This window comes from Bubalus bubalis, chromosome 3 (genome assembly GCF_019923935.1).
Source record: "Bubalus bubalis isolate 160015118507 breed Murrah chromosome 3, NDDB_SH_1, whole genome shotgun sequence".
Lineage (NCBI taxonomy): Eukaryota > Metazoa > Chordata > Mammalia > Artiodactyla > Bovidae > Bubalus > Bubalus bubalis.
In genome coordinates this window covers 167,364,641-167,387,422 of record NC_059159.1, presented here as the reverse complement: position 1 = coordinate 167,387,422, position 22,782 = coordinate 167,364,641, and the positions used below count along the sequence as shown (strand labels likewise).

At 47.2% G+C, this 22,782-nt stretch overlaps 1 protein-coding gene and 1 non-coding gene across 2 annotated transcripts in view; one reads left to right on the top strand and one right to left on the bottom strand.

Annotated features, from left to right (window-relative positions):
- The window catches only part of PAPPA (pappalysin 1), a 270,648-nt gene that overhangs the window by 6,443 nt on the left and 241,423 nt on the right, over positions 1-22,782 (bottom strand). Inside the window, exon 21 of the mRNA XM_006074173.4 lies at positions 18,947-19,045. Coding sequence (XP_006074235.3) covers positions 18,947-19,045 — 99 coding nt within the window. The remainder of the gene's footprint in view (positions 1-18,946; positions 19,046-22,782) is intronic.
- On the top strand, positions 10,216-10,286 carry TRNAY-GUA. Its single transcript has one exon. It is a non-coding gene; the product is annotated as a tRNA-Tyr (tRNA).

The window sequence follows — 22,782 nt, the reverse complement described above, 5'->3', positions numbered from 1 at the left end:
ATGGACTGTAGCCCACCAGACTCCACTATTCATGGGATTTCCCAGGTAAGAATACTGGAATGGGTTGCCATTTCCTTCTCCAGGGGATCTTCCCAACCCAGAGGTCAAACCAACATCTCTCGTGCCTCCTGCATTGGCAGGCGGGCTCTTTATCACTGAGCCACCAGGGAAGCCCAAACCAGTAAGTGACAAATCCAGTATTTAAAGTAAGGCAAGCAACCTCTAAAGTTATGACCAACCTAGATAGCATATTTAAAAGCAGAGACATTACTTTGCCAACAAAGGTCCGTCTAGTCAAGGCTATGGTTTTTCCAGTAGTCATGTATGGATGTGAGAGTTGGACTGTGAAGAAGGCTGAGTACTGAAGAATTGATGCTTTTGAACTGTGGTGTTGGAGAAGACTCTTGAGAGTCCCTTGGACTGCAAGGAGATCCAACCAGTCCATTCTAAAGGAGATCAGCCCTGGGTGTTCTTTGGAAGGAATGATGCTAAAGCTGAAACTCCAGTACTTTGGCCACCTCATGCGAAGAGTTGACTCATTGGAAAAGACTCTGATGCTGGGAGGGATTGGGGGCAGGAGGAGAAGGGGACGACAGAGGATGAGATGGCTGGATGGCATCACTGACTCGATGGACGTGAGTCTGGGTGAACTCCGGGAGTTGGTGATGGACAGGGAGGCCTGGCGTGCTGCAATTCATGGGGTCGCAAAGAGTCAGACACAACTGAGCGACTGAACTGAACTGAACTGAACTGACTGAAGCAACCTCTCCCCGAGCCTCAGGTTCCTCCTAGCTGTGAAATCAGTAGAATAAGACCTGCCTTGCACTGTGGACTCTGAGGGCTGAATGAAATCATGGGTGAAAAGTTGTCATGTCCCACATGAGAGTTGGTTAATAGACTTGTACAATGGAATATCTAACTTCTAGGACTGTTGTGGTGATCCACTGATATAAACAATGCGATAATGTCTTTTAGGAAAACCTAACTCTCTGTACATATTGGTAATTTTGATTTGGGGATTATGAAAATGGCAAAAGCTTTTGCCAGCAAGTTCAGACCACCTTCTAGGACAGTGATCCCCAACCTTTCTGGGACCAGGGACAGGTTTCATTGAAGATGGTTTTTCCATGCTCCTGGGTGATGGGGGATGGTTTGGGGATGATTCAAATGCATTACATTTAATGTGCACTTTATTTCCATTATTACATCAGCTCCACCTCAGATCATCAGGCATTAGATCCCAGAGGTTGGGGACCCCTGTTCTAGAGCGCCTGAAATCCTGGTGGGGAACATTTCACAGAGAGACTTTTTTGCAGAAAACTAGGTTGAGGGATCCTAGGAGCAGATTTTAGCATAAGAAAAAGTGACGGGCGCACGACGTAACAATTTGATATATGTATAGATTACAAAATTGGAGGAAAAGAGACAAAATAAGAGGCCCACATTTCATTTCCCAGTCCATCCCTTCACATGCTTTGTGATCTTGGGCTGGCTTTCCTTTCTAGAAATTGTGAGAAAGAGCCCAGCAGAGTGAACGTCCTCCTCACACGGCAGAGGATCTGTCTTTGCAAAGAGCACAGAGCGGTCCCTGCTTGAGCCCCAGCCTGGGCTGACGCGAGTGGATTTCACCTCATTGCATCATGACATTTGCATAGAACTTTCCCCAGAGGGCCCCCCATCTGCGCAGATGGATTTAATGGCCTCATTCACCCTCCTGCCTGGGCAGGGTCTCGAGTGCTCACAAGGCTCAGAGAGCATCTTTGTCCCTCTGGCTGTGGGCTCGTTCTCCTGAACACTTTTTCTCCCTGCTCTGTGTCCTTCTTTCTTCCCTCTTTGCCTCCCCAACCTCTCTCCATCCTGCAACGTTTCAATAATTTAAAAGTGTAGGAATGAACAGGAAGATTGAAGTAGAAGCCCCCACTCTCTCACCTAATTGAGGTGTGACCTTGAATAGGTGACAGTTTCTCTGAGCCTCAGTGATCCTTCCCAAAAGCGGAGAGGCAAAAGCATGCCCCTCCAGTGGGTGTCATGAGGGATAATGAATTAGCCGATAAAATGAGCATAGCAAGCAATGCTTGCCACATGCCCTGTGTGCCTCTTTCTCGGTAAGCAAGGCGAGGACTGTCAGCCTTGCTCACTCTTGTGTCCCCAGCGTCTAAGCTGCAGAATACGAATGCAGATCTGTTCTCTCCCTCTCTCTGACTCTCACTGCAGTACGGCTAGTGCAACTCCTCGTTTCCCTTTTCAGTTCCAGCTCCCAGGCCTGGGATGCCCTGGTGAGCATGCCTACAGCTACCACTTCCATGCAGAGCCTTGCTGCTTTCAGCTGCTCACTGCTGCTGACTGTGCGCTGATTGCAGGGCACACCCCAGCTCCACGCGTATGCAGGGACTGTACCGTCCCATCTTAAATGTTCTTCTGCAACTTCTTCACCGTCCTAAGAAGCAGAGAACCTTAGACTTGGAAGAGACCTAGAGAAAATCCTCCAAAGTGGGGAGACTGAGGGCAGAGCCAGGTCCAAATCTAATAGCTGAGGTCCAGTGGGGAAACCCTGTGAGCAGAGGCCTGGATTAGCATCCTTACTTGCTGAATACTTCAGCAAGCCCTCATACTCACTGAATAACTGTGGGGAAAAACCCCTTCGCTGCCATCACCCTGAATTTGTGTATCTAGAAAACGGTGATGGAAAAAAAAAATACAGTAAGTCCTCTCCATAGGAATGAGTTCCATTCCCAGAGCACTTCTGTTAAGTCCAATGTGACCCTAAGTCCAACAAATTAGCCTAGGTACCCAACTAACAATCGTCTATAGTATTATATAGTCTATAGTACTATATAGGCAATCGTCTATATAGTACTGTACAGTAACAGGTTTATAATACTTTTTGCACAAATAATACATAAAAAACAAACACAAAAAGAAAACATTTTTAATCCTACAGTACAGAAACTTGAAAAGTACCATAATACAATGGCATGCAGGGGCTGGCATAGAGTGAACAGGCAAGAAGAGTTACTGCCTGGAGGGAAAACTGAAGGATCATCAGTGATCAGAGACAGAGGAGGAGGGCGAGCTGCAATCCCACTCACGCCCGACGTCGACGGCACAGGTTCTGGTTCCTCACTGGAAGCAGATGCACGTTCCGGTCTTTGCAAGTTTGCACCTTGAAGGTTCGTATGCAGGGGACTTCCTCTACTGTAGTTCAGATGGTTGCAAGGATTCAACAAGAAAGATGCAAAACCTCCCAGAACGTGGTCTAACACTTGGGTCGCTCGACACCGAGTCGGCTTCCTCCAGGCTTGTACTTCCGGCTTGTGACCCGCTTCCTGCCTTCCTCCTCCCCGACCTGGGCGGCCTCGGTTTCCCCTGGACCCGTTCCATCCCCTTGCCCGCGTTCTAATGTTAGGATGAACCAGTGACCGCCCCCGTCTTCTGCACAGTGTGTTCTCTTTGTCATTCTTCCCACTGGGCTCCACGATTCTTTCGAGACAGCCTCACATATGGTTTCTCTCTCCTGCTTCCTGTTGCGCCTCACCCAGGCAAACGTGCAACAGATTCTGTCTCTTAGGATAAGACACAAAGTCCTTAGCGAGAGTTCAAGGCCTTGCCTGATCTCCACACCCTTCTTGGACCTCATCTGGTTCCCTTCATCCCCTCGCTCTCTGCGGCTCGTTTCCTGTTTCCTCAAAGACTCCAGGTGTTTTCCTGGGTTTAAGTCTTCAGCTGTTCCTGTTCCTCCCTGCTCCTGCGCTTCCCTGGCCAGCTTCTCTTCATCCGCCAGGTCTTTCTGCAAGCACTGCCTCCTGCCTCGTTAGTCTTACCAAAGACCGGACCATCACGCTCCTCCCATACCCTAGCATTCTATCCCTACGCCATCCTTGGACGGAATCACGTCTGCGCCTGTATGCCTGCGCCGTCTGGGCAGGGGCCATGTCTGTGGTGTTGTTTTTTAAAGTATGTATTATTTGGCCGTGCTGGGTCTTAGCTCTGGTATGTGAGATTGTTCAGTTGTGACACGTGGGATCTAGTTCCCTGACCGGGGATAGTAGCCGGGCCCTCTGCATTGAGAGCTGGAGTCTGAGCCACTGGACCACCAGGGAAGTCCCCGTGTCTGTGGTTGACCTCTATCTACCACGTGGCAGGCATTCAAAGGACCCATGACTGGAGGGACATATGAAAGCACAAAAACCCAGGGACAACAGTCAGGGGGCCTCTGTTCTTGCACTCCTGTGCTGTGTAACTTCGTACAAGTCACCTCCCTTCTCGGGCTTCAAGTTCCCTATCTGTACACCACGTTGATTTTAATGATCTCTTCCTTCCCTTCTGTCTGAGACTCTTTCTCAGCCTGAGAAAGGTGGACGGCTATGCCCTGGGCAGAAAAGGCCAGGAAATGCTGCCCTTCTCCACAGCTTGTGTCTTGCATGTCCCCCTTTCTGCCACCCCAGTCCCAGGGGCTTCTCCAGTGTTGTCAGCCGGCAGGGCCCTATGATGCCAGGGAGCTTCTCAGGCCCGTGTAGGCACGCTGGCTGTGTGGGGCATGGTGTGTGCACACGCTTTCCTCCTGGCCCGGCCCAGGGGGTTTCAGTGTTCCCCTAAAGACAAAGGTCTGGATCTGCAGGGCAGGAACCTTAGAACACAGCGAAGTCTAGAAGGTTTGGTCTCAGGGGGACGATCGGGGATGCTCCTTGTGCCCTTCCATGCTTATAAACACAGGCGCAATGACGGAGCCCTTGCTAGGGGCCTGGGAGCACCCTGCTCGACCTTCAGCAGGCAGGTACCTATGGAGCTGGACTCCCCATCGGTGAGACGAGGGATCTGGTGAGGAGCAATGCCACCTCCACACCAGCCCGCGGAGGTCCCGGTACGGAGGACAAGCATGGTATCTCGCCCTTCTTCTCGCCTCTCCATGACCTGTCTGTTCAGAGCCTGCCTCAGGGGTCTCCTCTGCTCACAGGCGTCCTTACTGACTGGGCATCTGCAACTCATAAGAGAAGGTGGAGCTCACCTGCCCCACCCACTCCCCCAGGTGTCCCCAGATCTGACCTGCAAGAGACACGCCCAGGTCCGGTCCACGGCAAGCCACTGCCTGAGGCTGGCCGTGTGCAGGATTCCCATGTGGCTCCATCCAGTCTTGAGAGGCTGCTGTCCTTTAGCTACCCAGCTTACAGATGGTAAAATAGAGGCCTCAGCCTGTCTCAGACCTGCCCTGGAACTCACTACCTGTCAACCTGGTAGATGCTGTAGGATTTTAAGCCCCCACTCTGGACACTGAGAACTTGTTGGCAAGCCCAAACAAGATGGGTAAGGCAGCTCTCCATCCCCAGTCCTGGCCGAGTGCTGTGGGGTGTGTTTAATGGTCATTCGCCTCCTACCTCTTATTATGTACCTGGCGCCCCGTTACTCACCCTTCCCAGCAGCTCTCATAAGGCAGCTATTCTCACAATCCTCGTTTTACATCTTAGAGGAAATGAAGATGCGAAGAGGTGAGTCACTTGTCTGGCAGGGTGCCTTGGACCTGCGCCCCCATTTGTAACTGCTCCCCGGCACCATTCCCCCAGGAGGCAGGTAGGGTAGGAGGCAGGGTCCCCTCTCACAGAGGAAGAAGCTGAGGTCTGGTAGAGACGAGTCCCATCCCGATAAAGCTGGCTCCAAGCCTGACTCCCAGATGCCCGGATTCCCCGAGCAGCTTTCCACCTTCTCCCCCGGATAGCCTCCCAAGAAAACCTACCACCCACGGCATCAAGGCCTCAGCGGCCAGTTTACATTTGGGATTCCCAGCACCGTGCAGCTAGGCTGTCCCATAAACGGCTTGGCCACCCACTCTGGGATTCTGTCAACAAGCCCAGGTCGGTGATGGAAGGCCAGGGTTCTTGCTTTTTCCCTCTAGGCTGGAGACAGTGCTCAGCACAGGGGTTTCAACCCGTGGGTGAGCTGCCCAGGGTAACACCTCCACCCGGGTGTGTGTGAGCGGCTCACAGGAATGCAGCCTGGCCAATGCCACAGGGCCCTGGCGGAAGGGCTGTCTGAGGCTGACTTCTGACTCACTCAACAGGGAGGTCACAGCAGAGGGTGGGCGGTGTGCGGGAGCAGGAGGCATGCTGCAGTGAAGGTCAGAAAGCCTGACTGTCCACCCACCCACGGCAGGGCCCTGGGCGACTCGCTTCACCACTGTGAATCTCTGGGTCACCATAGTGTTGATGGAAAGACTTAGTGACCTCAAGCAGACCAAGGCCTGATGCTGGGGCTCCTCTATAGCTCCCTTGGGACTGTGCAGATCTGTGCCTGGCACGGGGCATGCAGCAGTCAGGAAATGCCAAAGCTTGTTTAGACGCGGTAAGTGGAGGAGAAAACATCAAGTGTGGGTAATGTGGAGGAATGCACCCGGTTAGACGAGGAGACCTGGTTTGATTCCTTGCGTTGTTAGCGGTGTAGTAGTGTAAGCTAGTGAAATGCTCACAGGCAAGTGACTTCTTTGTGGGGAGAGGGATTCAGTTTGCATACCTATAAGATAGAGAAAATAACAGTCCCGCCATGGAGGAGTACTTTGGATAAAGTACAAAATCAAGGACAGCACTTGCATAAGGCCTGGTGTAGAATTCATGCTCACTAAATGATGTTGGTGAGAGTGGTGGTGATGTGGTAACGGCATTGATGATGGTTGTGATGATCGTCATTCTAGGGGGATAGAAAGGCCTGGTTCTTTTCATAGGATCAGGTTTGAAATGAGTGTTGAATTCACCCACAGGAAAAAAAAAAAAGTCAAAGTTACACCCCAAGTGGGGGAAATCCTAACACTCCAGAAACCAGTGGGTAGAAGAATTAGTCTGTTTGGCTTAGTCATTTGCCTACTGTGTCTTACTAATCTTCCAAGTTGAGCACAAGTCCCTCTTCCAGGAAGCCTTCTAGGATTCTCTCAGCTGGTTCAGTGCTTAAAATCATCGAATACTCCCATCGCTCCCTAGATAAAGTTAGACTCCCCAGCGTGGCTTATAGAAGCCTTGCTCGTGCCCCCAGGTTTGCCTCTCATGCCTTCACCTCTTGCACCATGCTCTGGCCCTTTTCAGCGAATCAGAGTTTCCTGACTGTGTTCCCCTGTTCTGGGCTTTGCACAGACTCTGCGCTCTGCCAGGAACACGCTTCTCTCTCATCTTTCTCTCTGGCCTTCCCCTCACTACGTTTACCTGGGTAAGATCTGCTGCGACTTCCCCGCCTCACCTCTAACATTGTTTTCTCTGAGAAGCTGTGGTGATTGGCCTCAGTTGTTGTGTCTCCATTAGCATTTCCTGGCCTCTCCGCGCCTGCTCACGGGCCCCCATGACCGCACAGCTGGGCCTGGCCATCTGCTCATGGCCTAGCACAGGGGCTACCACAGAGCAGGTTCTCAGCAGAAAGGGACATGGGAACTTGGGATAGAACAGTGACTAAAATAAATGCACCTTCTCACGCTCATGAAATTTTCCTTCCAACAGCAAGAGGTATCGAAATAGCCAGGCAACGAATAATACATACATTCTTACAATATGTGCCAAAGTGGTGCGTGTTATGGAAGGAAAGAAGACATGGAAGCCAAGGTCAATGGGTACAGAAGGGCCAGGGGTGATGGAAGGTGGGTGGTCAGGGTGGGGCACGTTGAGCACACAGCACTTGGGCAAGAGACCTAGAGTGAGTCATAAGGATGAATGGAGAAGAATGTTCTTGGCCAAAAGAACAGCTCGTGGTGAAGGCTGGAAGGTAGGAGGATGTCTGGCCTGTGTGCAGGGTGGCAAGGAGTCCCGAGGGCTGGAGGGAAGTGGAGGAAGGCATCGATGGGGGTGGGGGGTGGTGAGGGGTGGGGGTGGGCAGAGCACTCAGGGCCTGGCAGGCTCCTGGGAGGACCAGTGTTCACTCTGGGGAAGTGGAGAGGCACAGAGGGCTGTGCGCAGAGATGCAATGCCATCCTGACTCCTTTTCAGAGGACCATTCAGGTTGCTAAGCTGAGACGTTAGAGCTGTTGATATGCACCCCCAACTCTGCAAACAACCCTTTATCAGCTCTGCTGAGATGACTGCTTCCCATCTAAAGCTTCTGTCTTCCCCTATCTTACAGAATCACTAGCCTCCTTAGACCAACGAGCTCCACTGGGGTTTCATGCCTTTTTTCAAGAAAGCAGGTTTTCACTTAGATTTGAGCAAATACAGGTGGGAGCCCTATGCTTCATGTCATTGGTTGGGTGTGTTATCCTGTGCCGAGACATGCTCCTGGGACCAATTTTTAACTCTCCTCTGAAAAAAAAAAAAAAAAAAAAACTCTCCTCTGGTCCCCTGACCCTGATTAGTCTTCAAGTTCCTGCTCAAGGACCACCTCACTCAGGAAGCCACGTGGAGAGTCCTTAGAAATGAATCTAATCCGAACATCAGGAGATAAAAACTCAAGGCGAGCCCGGCCTGGCCAATGCCGCAGAGCTGGGCTGTAGAGTTGGGACCACACCGCAGCTCCCCAGACATCTGCCAGAATCAGTCTCTTAGCAGCCAACCGAAACATGACCATCACCATTGTTCCAGGCCACCACGCCTTGGAAAACACTGGTATGTCAAATACTTGAAGGTTATTTCTCCTTCCTCCCTTACACCCTGCTACACATGCAGACCTAGAATGAGTCCAATTAGAAAATGATTGTTCGTCGTTGGTATAGGGGGGAAGCTGTTGAAGCAACCATTCTGGAAATCTGCTCTATATTCTAGACTCTTGGCTCCGATAAGAAAATACTGAGTCCCGCCTCTTCCCGTCTGCCTTGCAGTGCACATAGGTGCCTGGGTAGGAGGCTGAGCATGCCTGGCAGGTAGAGTTTCCTCAGACAGTCCTGCACTGTCCTGTCTCATCTTCCAGCAGGGCCCAGGTCACCCCACAAGGCAGATGAGGGGAACAGCTGGGGTCTGTACAGATAAGCGAGGGGGGAAGGCTGGAGGGAGCAGACAGACATCATTCTGGCTTAAGTGACAGGGAGGCCCCAGCTCCAGGGACCAGAAAGAGGTTTTAGGTGGAGAGTAGGAGGAAGGAAGTGCAGGAGAAGCCATGGAGAGCTTCACTCTGGGGCTGGAGTTCCTACCCAGGACCCCAATCCAGGAGGGCCAGGAAGCAAGAGGAAAGGGACTCCAGGAAGGGCACGGTGCAAGCCCAGAGCAAGCAGACATTCAGAACAAGGGTCAGAGGCAGGTGCTGTGTGACTTGGAATCACATGGTTTGTGTCCCAGCTCTACCACTTACCAGCTGTGTGACCTCAACCCGTCTAAGCCTCAGTTGTACCATCTGTAAGGTGGGGCTAAAAAAGGCCGTGCCTACAGCAGGGCTGCTGTGCTGATGAAATAAAGTGACACATGGAGGAAAAGGTGAAACTTGGTAGACAGTAAGCGCTCGAGACACAGTAGCTACCATCTGTCATTTGCTTGGTGTCAGGGAATCCTAAATCCTACACAGAGATCCGCCACCTTGTATAAGTGATTCCACCTCTCTGAGTCTCAAATGTGGGCTTTGTTGGACGGTTCTGGAGTCTAAATGGAATAATATACACAGAGATGCTAACCCACGGCCAAGCACGTGGTAAGTGCTCAATTACGGTCATTTTGGAAAGTGCAGGGAGTCAGTCTACACTGTCAATGAGATTCTGAGCACCAGGCTGGGAGTTTACGGGCAGGGGACTTGCTATGAGATGGAACTGGGGCCACGAGTACAGGTGGGAGTGAAATAGGCCAGCAGGTGAGAGATGGGAGGGATATAGGGGGGAGAAAGCCAGCCTCTGGCCCCTCTCTTGCCCCGAGAGGCTTCCTGCTGTGGAAGCTGGAGACAGAAAGGCAGGACTTTTTTGTGCTCAGGGGAAACTCCTGTCTGGGCAGTCAAGGATGACTGGCAGGGCTGGGAGTCTCCGCTATTCCCCACCCTGGGGAAAGCTGCTTTTGCCTTGTCAAAGTGAGTGAGCAGGGGTCCCACACTCAAAGCTCCCTGGCATTCTGGGTCCATAGTGAAATATCTCCAGCTGGAACAGGTAGGGTCATGCTCAGGTGCACTGAGGACAGGTTCTGCAACCCGCCGCCCCCGCTTCCCTCTTCTGTGGCGCAGCCCCTGCAGCAGAACAAGCCGGGCTTGGGACTTAGACGGAACTGGGTTCGACTCTGGCCTGTGGCGTTTGCAGCCAGTAAACTCAAGTCCTGTAAGTACTCACTAAGCCCGAACTTAAGGGCTTCCCTGCTGGCTCAGCTGGTAAAGAATTTGCCTGTAAAGCAGAGACCCAGGTTCGATCCCTGGGCTGGGAAGATCCCCTGGAGAAGGGAATGGCTACCCACTCTAGCATTCTTGCCTGGAGAATTCCACAGGCTGGGGAGCCTGGCCAGCTACGGGCTACAGCCCATGGGCCTGCAAAGTCAGACTTGACTGAATGACTAACACACAAGCCGAAACTGGTTCCCAGTGCCCTGCCGGGGTTGACATGCGGATTAAAGAAGGTAAGGGAGGACGCGAGTCTGACTTGCGGCAGTTCACTAACAGGCGTCCTGTCTTATTATCTTCTGTCTCTATAAAGCAGCCACTGCAAGGACAGTTGGCTGGAGATGAGAGAGTAGAAGGGTTTCAAGAAGTTGGAGTTTATAGAGAAGTTAGGTTGGGGAATTAAATCATAGGCGTATGATTTTAACTTGAATCACCTTTGTTCTCCAGAAGTCAGATGTCAGGAGTCTCACATCTGAAGAGACATCCAAACACTTCTGAGCACTGAGTAACTACGGTAAAGCCACCCTCACTGTGACAGAGGCCACTGGCTCTCTAATCCACGGGTGGAGGTCACACAGAGTTCCCACAGTTCTCCCCATTCTTCTCCCAACCACCGTTCACCTGCACCAGGAAAGTTCCTGCTCAGTCTTCAGGTCTCAGTGTAAATCTCTCTCCTCAGGAACACTTTCTCTGACCTTCACACTGTTCTCCAAATGACCCCTCACCTTCCCTTCACTGTCCCTTCTGCAAAGGTCACTAAATACATAGCTATATACCTCAGTGGGGCTTTCCTGGTGGCTCAGTGGTAAAGAATCCACCTGCCAAGCAGGAGATGCGGGTTCGATCCCTGGGTTCCAGACGATCCTCTGGAGAAGGAAATGGCAACCCACTCCAGTATTCTGGCCTGGAGAATCCCCATGGATAGAGGAGCCTGGCGGACTACAGTCCCTGGGGTTGCAAAAGAGTCAGATGCAACTGAGTGACTAACAGCAGCAACATACCTCACTGCTTATAACTGGCTCCCCTAACAGACCCCGAGCTCCACAAGGGCAGGTGTGGTGCCTGGACTCTGCCGTGTGCCCAGCGTGGTCCAGTGCTCAGCCCACAGAGATGCTCCATGAACACACATCTCCTGTCATGGAGGAAGCCTGCTCACCTACATTCCATCGCCTTGGCCAACAGGAAGAAGTAAAAAAGTGGAAGAAGGTAGTCTTTGAACACAAAAGGCTAGAATTACATTCATAATGTATATAGAAAAGGGGAAAAAGGATTAGGAAACATATTCAGAACTAGCAAGAAAACAGACTCTGGGTCCTTGACCCAAGAGACAACACTCATCTCTGAGCCCTGGAGCCTGAAACTGCTGCAGCTGAACCTAGTATAGAAAGAGAGGGTCAAAATGACCACTTGAGATATTTATCTGTATGTTCGAGTGACTGTAACAACCTGGAGTCTGCACCGGAACCTGAATTATGACTGCATGTCCCTACCATGCACTCTGTAGAAACAGCAATCCATTTAAGAAAGTTTCCCAATAAAATTAGTCTTTATATTTTAATATATTAGTTTTATATTTTAATGTTTTAGTACATAAGTTATAGTTGGTAGGAAAATTCTTTTCATCAGAGCTGCTGTTTCTCTAGCTGATGGTGTCAGATGAATCACATGTCATAATTCTACACAAGCTTCATTGTCTATTCACTGTCAAAGTGGCTGACTCCAGGGGAGTGAAAGACACACACTGTATTCATTTGGCATCAGGAATCGAGAGCCTTCAAAACACTCACACCTGGAGGGGGGATTGAAATGGAGGATGAGTAGGACATGGAGCGCTCCTTCTCCCACCAAACACTACAAATACATCTACAAGGAGAACCATTCACCCACAACAGCTACTGAATGTTGACAGAGGACCTCAGACTTCCAAAGAGACAAGAAAACCTCCTCATAACCAGGTAGGACAAAAGGAAAAAGAAAAGGAAGGAATCTGAATGGAGCCTGCACCCCAGGGAGGGAGCTATGCAGGAGAAAAGGTTTCTGCACCCAGGGTTGTCTCCTCACCTGTGGGAACGTCAGACTGGATGGAAGAGGAGCTGTGGAGGAGAGCACAGCACCCCCCTGCACTCCCCAGTCTGGGACATTCCTCTGTCGGTGCAGGGGGAGCCGGGTACAGAAGATTAGGCTTCAGAGGTCAGACCCAAGGAGAAGAACATAGTTGGCTGCACAGAAGAGCCCAAAGAAACTAGACTATGGCAACCAAGGGTGTGCCTGGAAGAAGCCTGGGCCCAGTAGCGTCGAGGTGCTGTTACGAGGGTGTACGAGGAGAAGGGTGGGACCACCATTGGGGCTTCCTTCCTTGCACGTGCACCCAGACACCAGGACTCCACCTACAGGAGCTCTGTGAGCAGGCATTAGTCCTACTGCCATCCTGGGCTTCAGAGGTGGGCACAGGCCAATGCCACGAGACCTGTGAGTAGGTGCCAGGCCCCAACCCTGCTGTTCCAGGAGCCTGCGAAGGAGCACTGTAGCGGCAAACCCCATAGCAAGGGGACGACGCCCAGTACCTGGTGAAGAAAGGGGCAGAAAGCCTCCGAACTATAAAAACAGCCCTAGATCCCGGAAAGGACGGCAGAGTGGAAGGAGTTGAGCTCAGCTCCTCTCAGGAAAACACCAAGATCACAACTGCTGACAACCATCAATAGAAAAGATGGGAGCCTATCAAAACAGAGATTTTACAGATTAAGAAGAAGCCACAATAAGAGCGCAAGAGGAAGGGTACTTTCCTAACCTAATCAAATCCCATAGCTGCTGGGCGGGTGACCTACAGACTGGAAAATGACCATACTGCAGAGGTTCTCCTGCAAGAGTGAGTGTCCTGAGCCCCACGTCAGTCTCCCCAGCCTGGGGCAAGGCATCAGGAAGAAGAGACCCCAAAGCATTTGGCTCGAGTGCGGGAGCTCCTCGGGACTGGGGGAAATGACAGATTTCACTCTTGCAGGACACACACGGTTTCACATACACTACAATCAGGACTACTCTGCCCAGTAGGGCCCTCATTCAGATTCAACAGAGAAATCAAAAGTTTTACAGACAAGCAAAAGCTAAGAGAATTCAGTACCACAAATCCTAAAGTAACTTCTCTAGGTAGGAAAGAAAAGGCCACAACAAGATTCAAGAAAATTACAAACAGGGAACTCACCAGTAAAGGCAAACATAGAGTCAGGAAATCATCCACACACAAATATATCAAAGACAGCAATCATGAGAAGAAGAGAGTATGGGTACAGGATATTGGAAATGTGAGAGATCAGCAACTGAAAACAATCTGGTACATATATAGACTGTTATATCAAAATCTAATGGGAGCCACAAACCAAAAATCTACAGCAGATACACACACAAAAAAGAAAAAGCAATACAAACACATTACTAAAGATAGGCATCAAATCACAGGAGAAGGGGAAAAAAGACCTTCAAAAATACCCAAAACAATTGACAAAATGGCAATAAGAAATATTCATATTGATAATCACCTTAACTGTAAATGGATTAAATGCTCTAACCAAAAGACACAAATTGTCTGAATGGATATAAAAGCAAAACCTATGTACATACTGTCTACAAGAGACTAACTTCAGATCTAGGGCCCTATACAGACTGAAAGAGAGGGAATGCAAAAAGGTATTCCACGCAAATGGAAATTGAAAGAAAGCTGGAGTAGCAACCCTCATGTCAGACAAAACAGACTTTAAAATAAAGACTAGTACAAGAGACAAGGAAGGACTCTACATAATGATCAAGGGATCAATCCAAGAAGAAGAAAAAACAATTGTACATATATATACACCCAACATCAGATCAGGTCAGATCAGTCGCTCAGTCATGTCCGACTCTTTGTGACCCCATGAATTGCAGCATACCAGGCCTCCCTGTCCATCACCAACTCCCGGAGTTCAGACTCACGTCCATCGAGTCAGTGATGCCATCCAACCATCTCATCCTCTGTTGTCCCCTTCTCCTCATGCCCCCAATCCTTCCCAGCATCAGAGTCTTTTCCAATGAGTCAACTCTTCACATGAGGTGGCCAAAGTACTGGAGTTTCAGCTTTAGTATCATTCCTTCCAAAGAAATCCCAGGGCTGATCTCCTTCAGAATGGACTGGTTGGATCTCCTTGCAGTCCAAGGGACTCTCAAGAGTCTTCTCCAACACCACAGTTCAAAAGCATCAATTCTTTGGCACTCAGCCTTCTTCACAGTCCAACTCTCACATCCATACATGGCCACAGGAAAAACCATAGCCTTGACTAGACGAACCTTTGTTGGCAAAGTAATGTCTCTGCTTTTGAATATGCTGTCTAGGTTGGTCATAACTTTCCTTCCAAGGAGTAAGCGTCTTTTAATTTCATGGCTGCAGTCACCATCTGCAGTGATTTTGGAAAAAGTCTGACACTGTTTCCACTGTTTCCCCATCTATTTCCCATGAAGTGATGGGACCGGATGCCCAACACAGGAGCCTCTTAATATATAAGGCAAGTGCTAACAGCTGGAAAAGGAGAAATAGACACAATAATAATGGGTGACTTTAACACACTACTCTTATACATGGACAGAGCATCCAGACAGAAAATCAAGAAGGAAACACAGGCCTTAACTGATATTTATAGAACATTCCATCTGAAAGCTGCAGAATACACTTTTTTCTCAAGTGCATGTGGAACATTCTGTAGGACGGATCACATCTTGGGCCACAAATCAAGCCTTGGTAAATTTTAGAAAATTGAAATTAAACATCTTTTCCAACCACAATGCTAGGAGTTAGACATCAATTACTAGGGGAAAAACCTTTAAAAACACAAACACATGGAGACTGAACAATATGTTACTAAACAACCAATGGATCACTGAAGAAATCAAGAAAAAATAAATACCTAGAGACAAATAACAATGAAAACATAGCTATCCAAAACCACTGGGACGCAGCAAAACCATTTCTAAGAGGGAAGTTTATAGCAATACAGTCCTACCTCAGGAGACAAGAGAAATTCCAATAAACAACCTAGCCTTATACCTAAAACAACTAAAGAGGAACAAACAAAATCCCAAGTTAGCAGAAGGAAAGAAAACATAAAGATCAGAGCAGAAATAAATGAAATAGAAATGAAAACAGTAGCAAAGATCAATGAAACTTAAAGCTGATTCTTTGAGAAGATAAGCAAATTGATAAACCTTTAGGCACACTCATCAAGAAAAAAAGGGAGAGGACTCAAATCCATAAAATTAGAAATGAAAAAGAAGTTACAACAGAAATACAAATGACCAGGACAGACTACTAGAAGCAACTACTCACCAATAAATTGGACAACCTAGAAAAAAAGGGACAAATTCTTAAAGGATACAATCTTTCAAGACTGAATCAGGAAGACATAGAAAATATGAAGAGACCAATCACAAGTACTGAAATTTAAACACAGATTAAAAAACTTTCAACAAACAAAAGTTCAGGACCAGATGGCTTCACAGCAAACTCCATCAAACATTTAGAGAAGAGTTAACACTTATCATTTTGAAAATCTTCCAGAACTGCAGAGGAGGGAACACTCTCAAACTCATTTTATGAGGCCATCATAATCCTGATGCCAAAACCAGACAAAATACACCACACACAAAAAAAGAAAATTACCGACCAATATCACCGATGAACATAGATGCAAAACTACTAGCAAATCAAACCCAAAAATACATTAAAAGGAGCATACATTATGATCAAGCAGGATTTATCCTAGGGATGCAAGGATTCTTTAATACCTGCAAATCAATCAGTGTGATACACTACATTAACAAACTGAAGAATAAAAACCATATGATCATCTCAATAGATACAGACAAAGCCTCTGACAAAATTCAACATCTATTTATGATAAAAACCCTCCAGAAAGTGGGAATTTAACTCAATATAATAAAAGCTATATAAGACAAACCCACAGCTAACATCATTCTCAATGGTAAAAAGCCAAAAGCATTTCTTCTAAGATAGGAACAAGGCAAGGAAATCCACTGTCACCACTTCCAGTCAATATAGTTTTGGAAGTCCTAGCCATGGCAATCAGAGAAAAGAAATAAAAATAATCCAAATTGGAAAAGAAGATATGAAACTGTCACTGTTTACAGATAACCTGATAATATACATAGAAAATCCTAAAGATGTCACCAGAAAAATACAAGAGCTAATCAATCAGTGTGGTAAAGTTGCAAGATACAAATGCACAGGCATCTCTCGCATTCCTATACAGTAACTACAAAGGATCAGAAAGAGAAATTAAGGAAACAATCCAATTACTATCACACCAAAAATAATAAAATACCTACCTAAGGAGACAAAAGACATCTACTCTGAAAATTATAAGACACTGATGAAAGAAATCAGATATGATGCAGGTGGAAGATTCTACTGTGTTACTGGATTGGAAGAATCAATATTGTCAAAATGAATATACTAAACATCCTCCCCACTGTTCATTGCAGCATTATTTACAATAGCCAAGACATGGAAGCCATCTAATTGTGCATTGACAGAGGAAGGGATAAAGAAGATGTGGTACATATATGCACTGGAATATTACTCAGCCATAAAAAAGAATGAAATAATGCCATTTGCAGCAACATGGATGGACCTAGAGATTACCATAAGAAGTGAAGTAAGTCATACAGAGAAAGACAAATATGATGTCACTCATATGTGGAATCTAATTTTTAAAAAGATACCAATGAACTTATTCATATATCAGGAACAGATTTACAGATATCAAAAACAAACATGTCACCAGAAGGGAAACATGGCAGGGGAGGGATAAATCGAGAGCTTGGGACAAACACACACACACTAATAGACGTGAGACAGATAACCAAGAAGGCTGTACTGCATAGCAGAGGGAACTCTATGCAGTATTCCATGATAATCTATATGAGAAAAGAATCTTAAAAAAGAAGGACTATGTGTATAACTGAATCACTTTACTGTACACCTGAAACTAACAAAACTCCAAAAACCAAATACATGCCAATAAGATTAAAATATTAAAAATGCTCACATCTTATATCCTCCTCATGTCAATTCCAAGAATCAGCTGTCAATGAATAATTAGAGTTATAGAATATTTCTATGCAAAAATGTTCATTCGCATCATTATCATTGTGAGAAAATGAAATCACCTAAAAGTTAAAATCAAAAGTTGGAGATAAATAGTTTCATAAATTATTGTACATCACAACCATATACTAAGTATACTAACAATACACAGCAAAGCAAGCGCAATCAGATAAGACTGGCACCAACCGACAGACACAGTGACAAGTCTCCAATCTGAGTGTTTCTTGGGTCTTGCCCTGTTTACCCCTTTATTTAGAATCAGAGCATCGTTCTTGAAGGAACAATTTGTCTTAAGGACACTGCAATACAAAGGGATGAGGATATAAGCCAGGAACCTTGCTCTATCACTCACTGTTCTTCCTTGGACAAATCATCCCTTCTTTATGGGTCTCAGAACCCCCATTAAGGAAATGAAAAGTCTGGACCACATCATCACAGAGGGCTCTGTAGCCGAAATGACCACGAGTCTGTGCCCCCTCCTCTCTCAACAACAGTTTCCCCTCTTTAAAATGAGAGAGAGGTTCAAATGATTTTTCAGCTTCGAATATAGATGAGCGTGAAAATAGAAACTGTTCCCGATGAACTCATTTGTCACAGGAACACTCTTTAACTCACACTGGGCCAGGCTGGTCACCTCTCTCCTAACTCTTGGCTCAGGCCCCAAACTGTGGTTGCAGCTCTCACCAGGAGGAAAGTGGAGGCGGCCACTCCTCTGTGGGTGGGTGCCACCACATCCCAGCTGGATGCTCCAGTTTTTCCATAAACACTTGAATCACTCCCGCTACATCCTAGTGTGCTAACGAAGAAAAGGGTGACCAAGACCACACCCGCTAATTTTCCAGGTGTGGACAATGAAAGAGATTATTAAATGCTTAAAGGTCATAGCTTACCTTGTCAGGAACGTCTCATCGTCCATCTTCCCCTAGGCTTTAGCCATACTCTCTAAAGGTGTGTGCTCTCTAGGATTTTACATGCCAGCCTCCTGCCCCAGACACTTCTCCTGGCCACCTCCCTGCCCCTTCTCATCCCTCAGTTGTGTGCATTGGTGAAGATCCCTCCACAGAGTCTTCTCCAACCCTTTGCCTGGGCCCTCAGGGAACTCTGTCCTTTCCCTTAAAAAGCATCACTCTTCAGCTTGCCAGCTTCCATACCTGACTCTAAGCTCTGAGGTTAAGGGACCTCATCTACAAAGATCATCCATGAACCTCCACACCTAGTTCAGGGCTCAGCACATGATATGAGCTCAACTACTGAATAAAACAGAGGAGGGCTTGGCAACCCACTCCAGTATTCCTGCCTGGAGAATCCCATGGACAGAGGAGCCTGGAGGGGCTACAGTGCATGGGGTCGCAAGAGTCAGACGCGACTTAGTGACTAAACCCCCACCACCACTGAGTAAAAGAATGAGAAATAGAACGCACTAGAACATGGTGAAACTTGTAGGGGAGTGCTGACGCAACCAGGACAATGGGTTGGCCAACACCCAGGGGTGATCGTGGGCCAGTAAGTTGGAGACACCTGCAGGGGTGGCTGCAGAGGGCGGCGCACTGGCCTACCTACCTTTTTGGTCTTCACTGTAGAAGCGCAGCAATCTCCACCGTCATAGTTGCAGAAGGCGCGGTTGTTGATGGCATCACAGTAATTGTCTCCCATGAAGGGCTGGAGAGAGGCAGGAAGAACGGAGGCCTGATTAGCATCCTGGAGTGAGCAGCGATTGGCTTCTGTAAATACTCAGCTGTCTCTCTTCTTCTCACAAACCTCTGAGTCGGCCTACTTGGCTTCAAATCCCTACATCCTTTTGGACAAATCATCACGTCAGCCATTTTTAAAACCTCTTAACTAGCCCACTAACCTCAGATATGCAGATGACACCACCCTTATGGCAGAAAGTGAAGAGGAACTAAAAAGCCTCTTGATGAAAGTGAAAGAGGAGAGTGAAAAAGTTGGCTTAAAGCTCAACATTCAGAAAACTAAGATCATGGCATCTGGTCCTATCACTTCATGGGAAATAGATGGGGAAACAGTGGAAACAGTGTCAGACTTTATTTTTCTGGGCTCCAAAATCACTGCAGATGATGACTGCAGCCATGAAATTAAAAGATGATTACTCCTTGGAAGGAAAGTTATGACCAACCTAGATAGCATATTTAAAAGCAGAGACATTACTTTGCCAACAAAGGTCCGTCTAGTCAAGGCTATGGTTTTTCCAGCGGTCATGTATGGATGTGATAGTTGGACTGTGAAGAAAGCTGAGCACCAAAAAATTGATGCTTTCAAACTGTGGTGTTAGAGAAGACTCTTGAGAGTCCCTTGGACTGCAAGGAGATCCAACTGTCCATTCTAAAGGAGATCAGCCCTTGGGTGTTCTTTGGAAGGAATGATGCTAAAGCTGAAACTCCAGTACTTTGGCCACCTCATGCGAAGAGTTGACTCATTGGAAAAGACTCTGATGCTGGGAGGGATTGGGGGCAGGAGGAGAAGGGGACGACAGAGGATGAGATGGCTGGATGGCATGGCATCACCAACCTGATGGACATGAGTCTGAGTGAACTCCGGGAGTTGGTGATGGACAGGGAGGCCTGGCGTGCTGCAATTCATGGGGTCACAGAGAGTCAGACATGACTGAGCCACTGAACTGAACTAGCCAAGATTTTTCCCCACTCAACTACAGTTATGCTAGGAGACACACACTTGTGTGCAAAAGCACAGGATCGACCACTATGTCCTCCTGAAGCACAGGGCTCCTTTCGCTTGGAGAAATAAGAAAATCTGACCCCTCCCCTACTTTCCTGGTAGTAGATATTTACAACCATAATTTACAATAAAAATATATGCAAATACACTGGGAAGCTGAATGTAAACTAACGAACTAAAGAGACTGAACATAAGAATTCATAGGGGTTTGGCACAACGGTTGGTGTGTGATTGCGGGCACTTTCTCCTTTCACACGAGAGTATAGATATACTGGACGTCACACACCTTCCATGTTTGTTTTCCTCTTGTTCTCAAAAAAACACGTGAGGTAGGCATGGCTCTTCACACTTTACACATTAAGACCTTGAGGCTCAGAGCAAATTGGCAGAGGCAGAGTAGAGATTTCAGTCTAAGCTGACATCTCATTTTTCTTTACCCTTCTGGGTTATATCTAGAATATGCCAATTTCTCTCTTTTCTTCCCCGTGTTTCACCAACTCTGTGATGCTTGAAAGATGAGGAAAAGATGATGGAGTTATTACTGATCTGAACCCAGAGTCAGCTTAGGGCAGAGGCAGGGGTCTCTGCCACCCCCAGCAGTTGCATTTCCCGCCTGAGCACTTAGCAGACTGTCTAACCTGGTTGGCTACTCGGTCCTTTTGAGTAAGTGGCTTATTGTCTCTGGGCCTCAGGGCTCCCAGTGCTAAAATAAAGAGGCGGGATTAGACCACTGTTTCCTCAAAGTAATGAACATTCCCCTCCTCTCATCAGAGGTAATACTGTGTAACCCTTTAATATAGAAAGGAAATGAAAATGAAACTTCTCTGATTAAAGTTAGGGTTGGGAGTCCCTGATGCTCAGTGACTTGTTGATGAGAAAGAAGATGTCAACAGCTGGCTAACCTGCATCCCAGCACAACCTCTGTGATCCAGCAGTCTCTCCCTCCCATCCTGACTTCTTGTGGGCTTGCTTTGGGGAGAACCAAATTCACAAGGAGTCCAGCCTGTGTGGCATCCTTGTCTCTCGCATCTGTGCTCCAGATTCACAGAGGCTTTATGCCACCAACTCTTTAAGCCTGATTGCATTTCATCACTACCCTATTAGGGTCTAAAAAAGATCTTAGCAAGACAGAGCCAAGAACAGAGAGAGCTGTGCTCAACTGCGTGTGCACATACGCAAGGCTGTGAACTCTGGTGGGACTCTGCCCTGTGACTGCCATAACGGATACATTAACTACATTCATATTGGAGCAGAGAGACACCAACCACAAAGGATAAGCCCTTTGCTCTTTTCTGAGCCTTAGGAGATCTGTCTGGGGCTCTCTTTTCTATGTTCTTTCTCATATCATATATAAGGACTAATCACAGAAACCAAATGTCCTTTTTGTAAAATAAAAAGAACTGGCTTGGTAAAGGAGTAGCTGGAGAAGAAGAGGAGGAAGAAAAATAAAATAAAAGTGTTTCTTTTTTTATTGGGCCACTAAAAAGTATCTCCAGTCTCATTACCAGCTACTCTCTTCTATGTACCCTTTCCTGCTGCTATATCCATCCATCCACCCACCCAACCATCTATCCATTCATCCATTCATCCATTCATCTTCTGTGCAATCCTATCTGTTGAACACCAACTATGTGTCACACACTGTGCTTAAAAAAAAAAAAAAAAAAGGATGTAATAATGAGTAATAATGTATTGGGTTGGCTAAAACATTGGATTTTCCCTATAAAGTTATAGACTAATCTGAATGAACTTTTTGGCCATCCCAATAGAGCCCCTCCTCCTCCAGGCCTTACACTGTAGTGAGGAGGCAGACTTTGTTCAAAGGCTCACTTATCTAATTGCTGATTTTAACTTTGATAAGAGCTTGAGAGGAAAGGTACATGACGCTGTTAGAATTAAGAGCAGGAAGATCTGACCTAATCAGAGAACTCCATGAAGGAGTCTCTGAGGAAATGATTGTTTCAGCTGAGATCATAAGATGAGTAGGAGTTAATCAGATGGGAGATTAATCAGGGGGTGGAGAAGGGAGGCTTTCTATAGAGAGAGAATCACATGTGAGAAGCTCTACAACTTAGAGGTTTCTTCTCTCTCTGGTGTTTCTCACGCTGCTACTTCTACTAACGGTGTGTTCCGGAAAACAATTCACCCTTCAAGACAGAGCTCAGACATCACGCTTGCAAAATGCCTTCCCTATACCCCCTGGGGCTCCGTGTGCTTCTGTAGCTTCCCGGACCTGCTTTGCTGATAGTTCTTGGTATATCAGTTTAGAATTCTTCTTTATCTTTATCTTCTTTATCCTTATGGACAGGGAATGTATGTCATCCATTTTTATATCTTAGATTTCCTAGCAAAATGCTGGCAATTTGAGCGAACCTTTATCAAATATGTTTTCCTTACATGTTTATCTTGTAAAATGATCAGTAAAAGGGTGGATGGATGGATGGAGGAAAGGTAAGAAGATATCTAGATGACACAAGAGAGCATAGTTACCTTTCTCACGTGACTAAAACCATTGCACTCTAGGAACCTAGACCAGTGCTGGGCACAGAATAGGCCCCCAGTGAAGCTCTGATAGACACGCAATTAAATTACTAATTTAGACACAGCTTGGGGCAGAGAGTAGGGGGGCTCGAGGTTCCCAAACCATTTATCAATCTTGGCTCCTGTAGATATTCCAGGGTGATAGCTCCTCCCTGGACCCA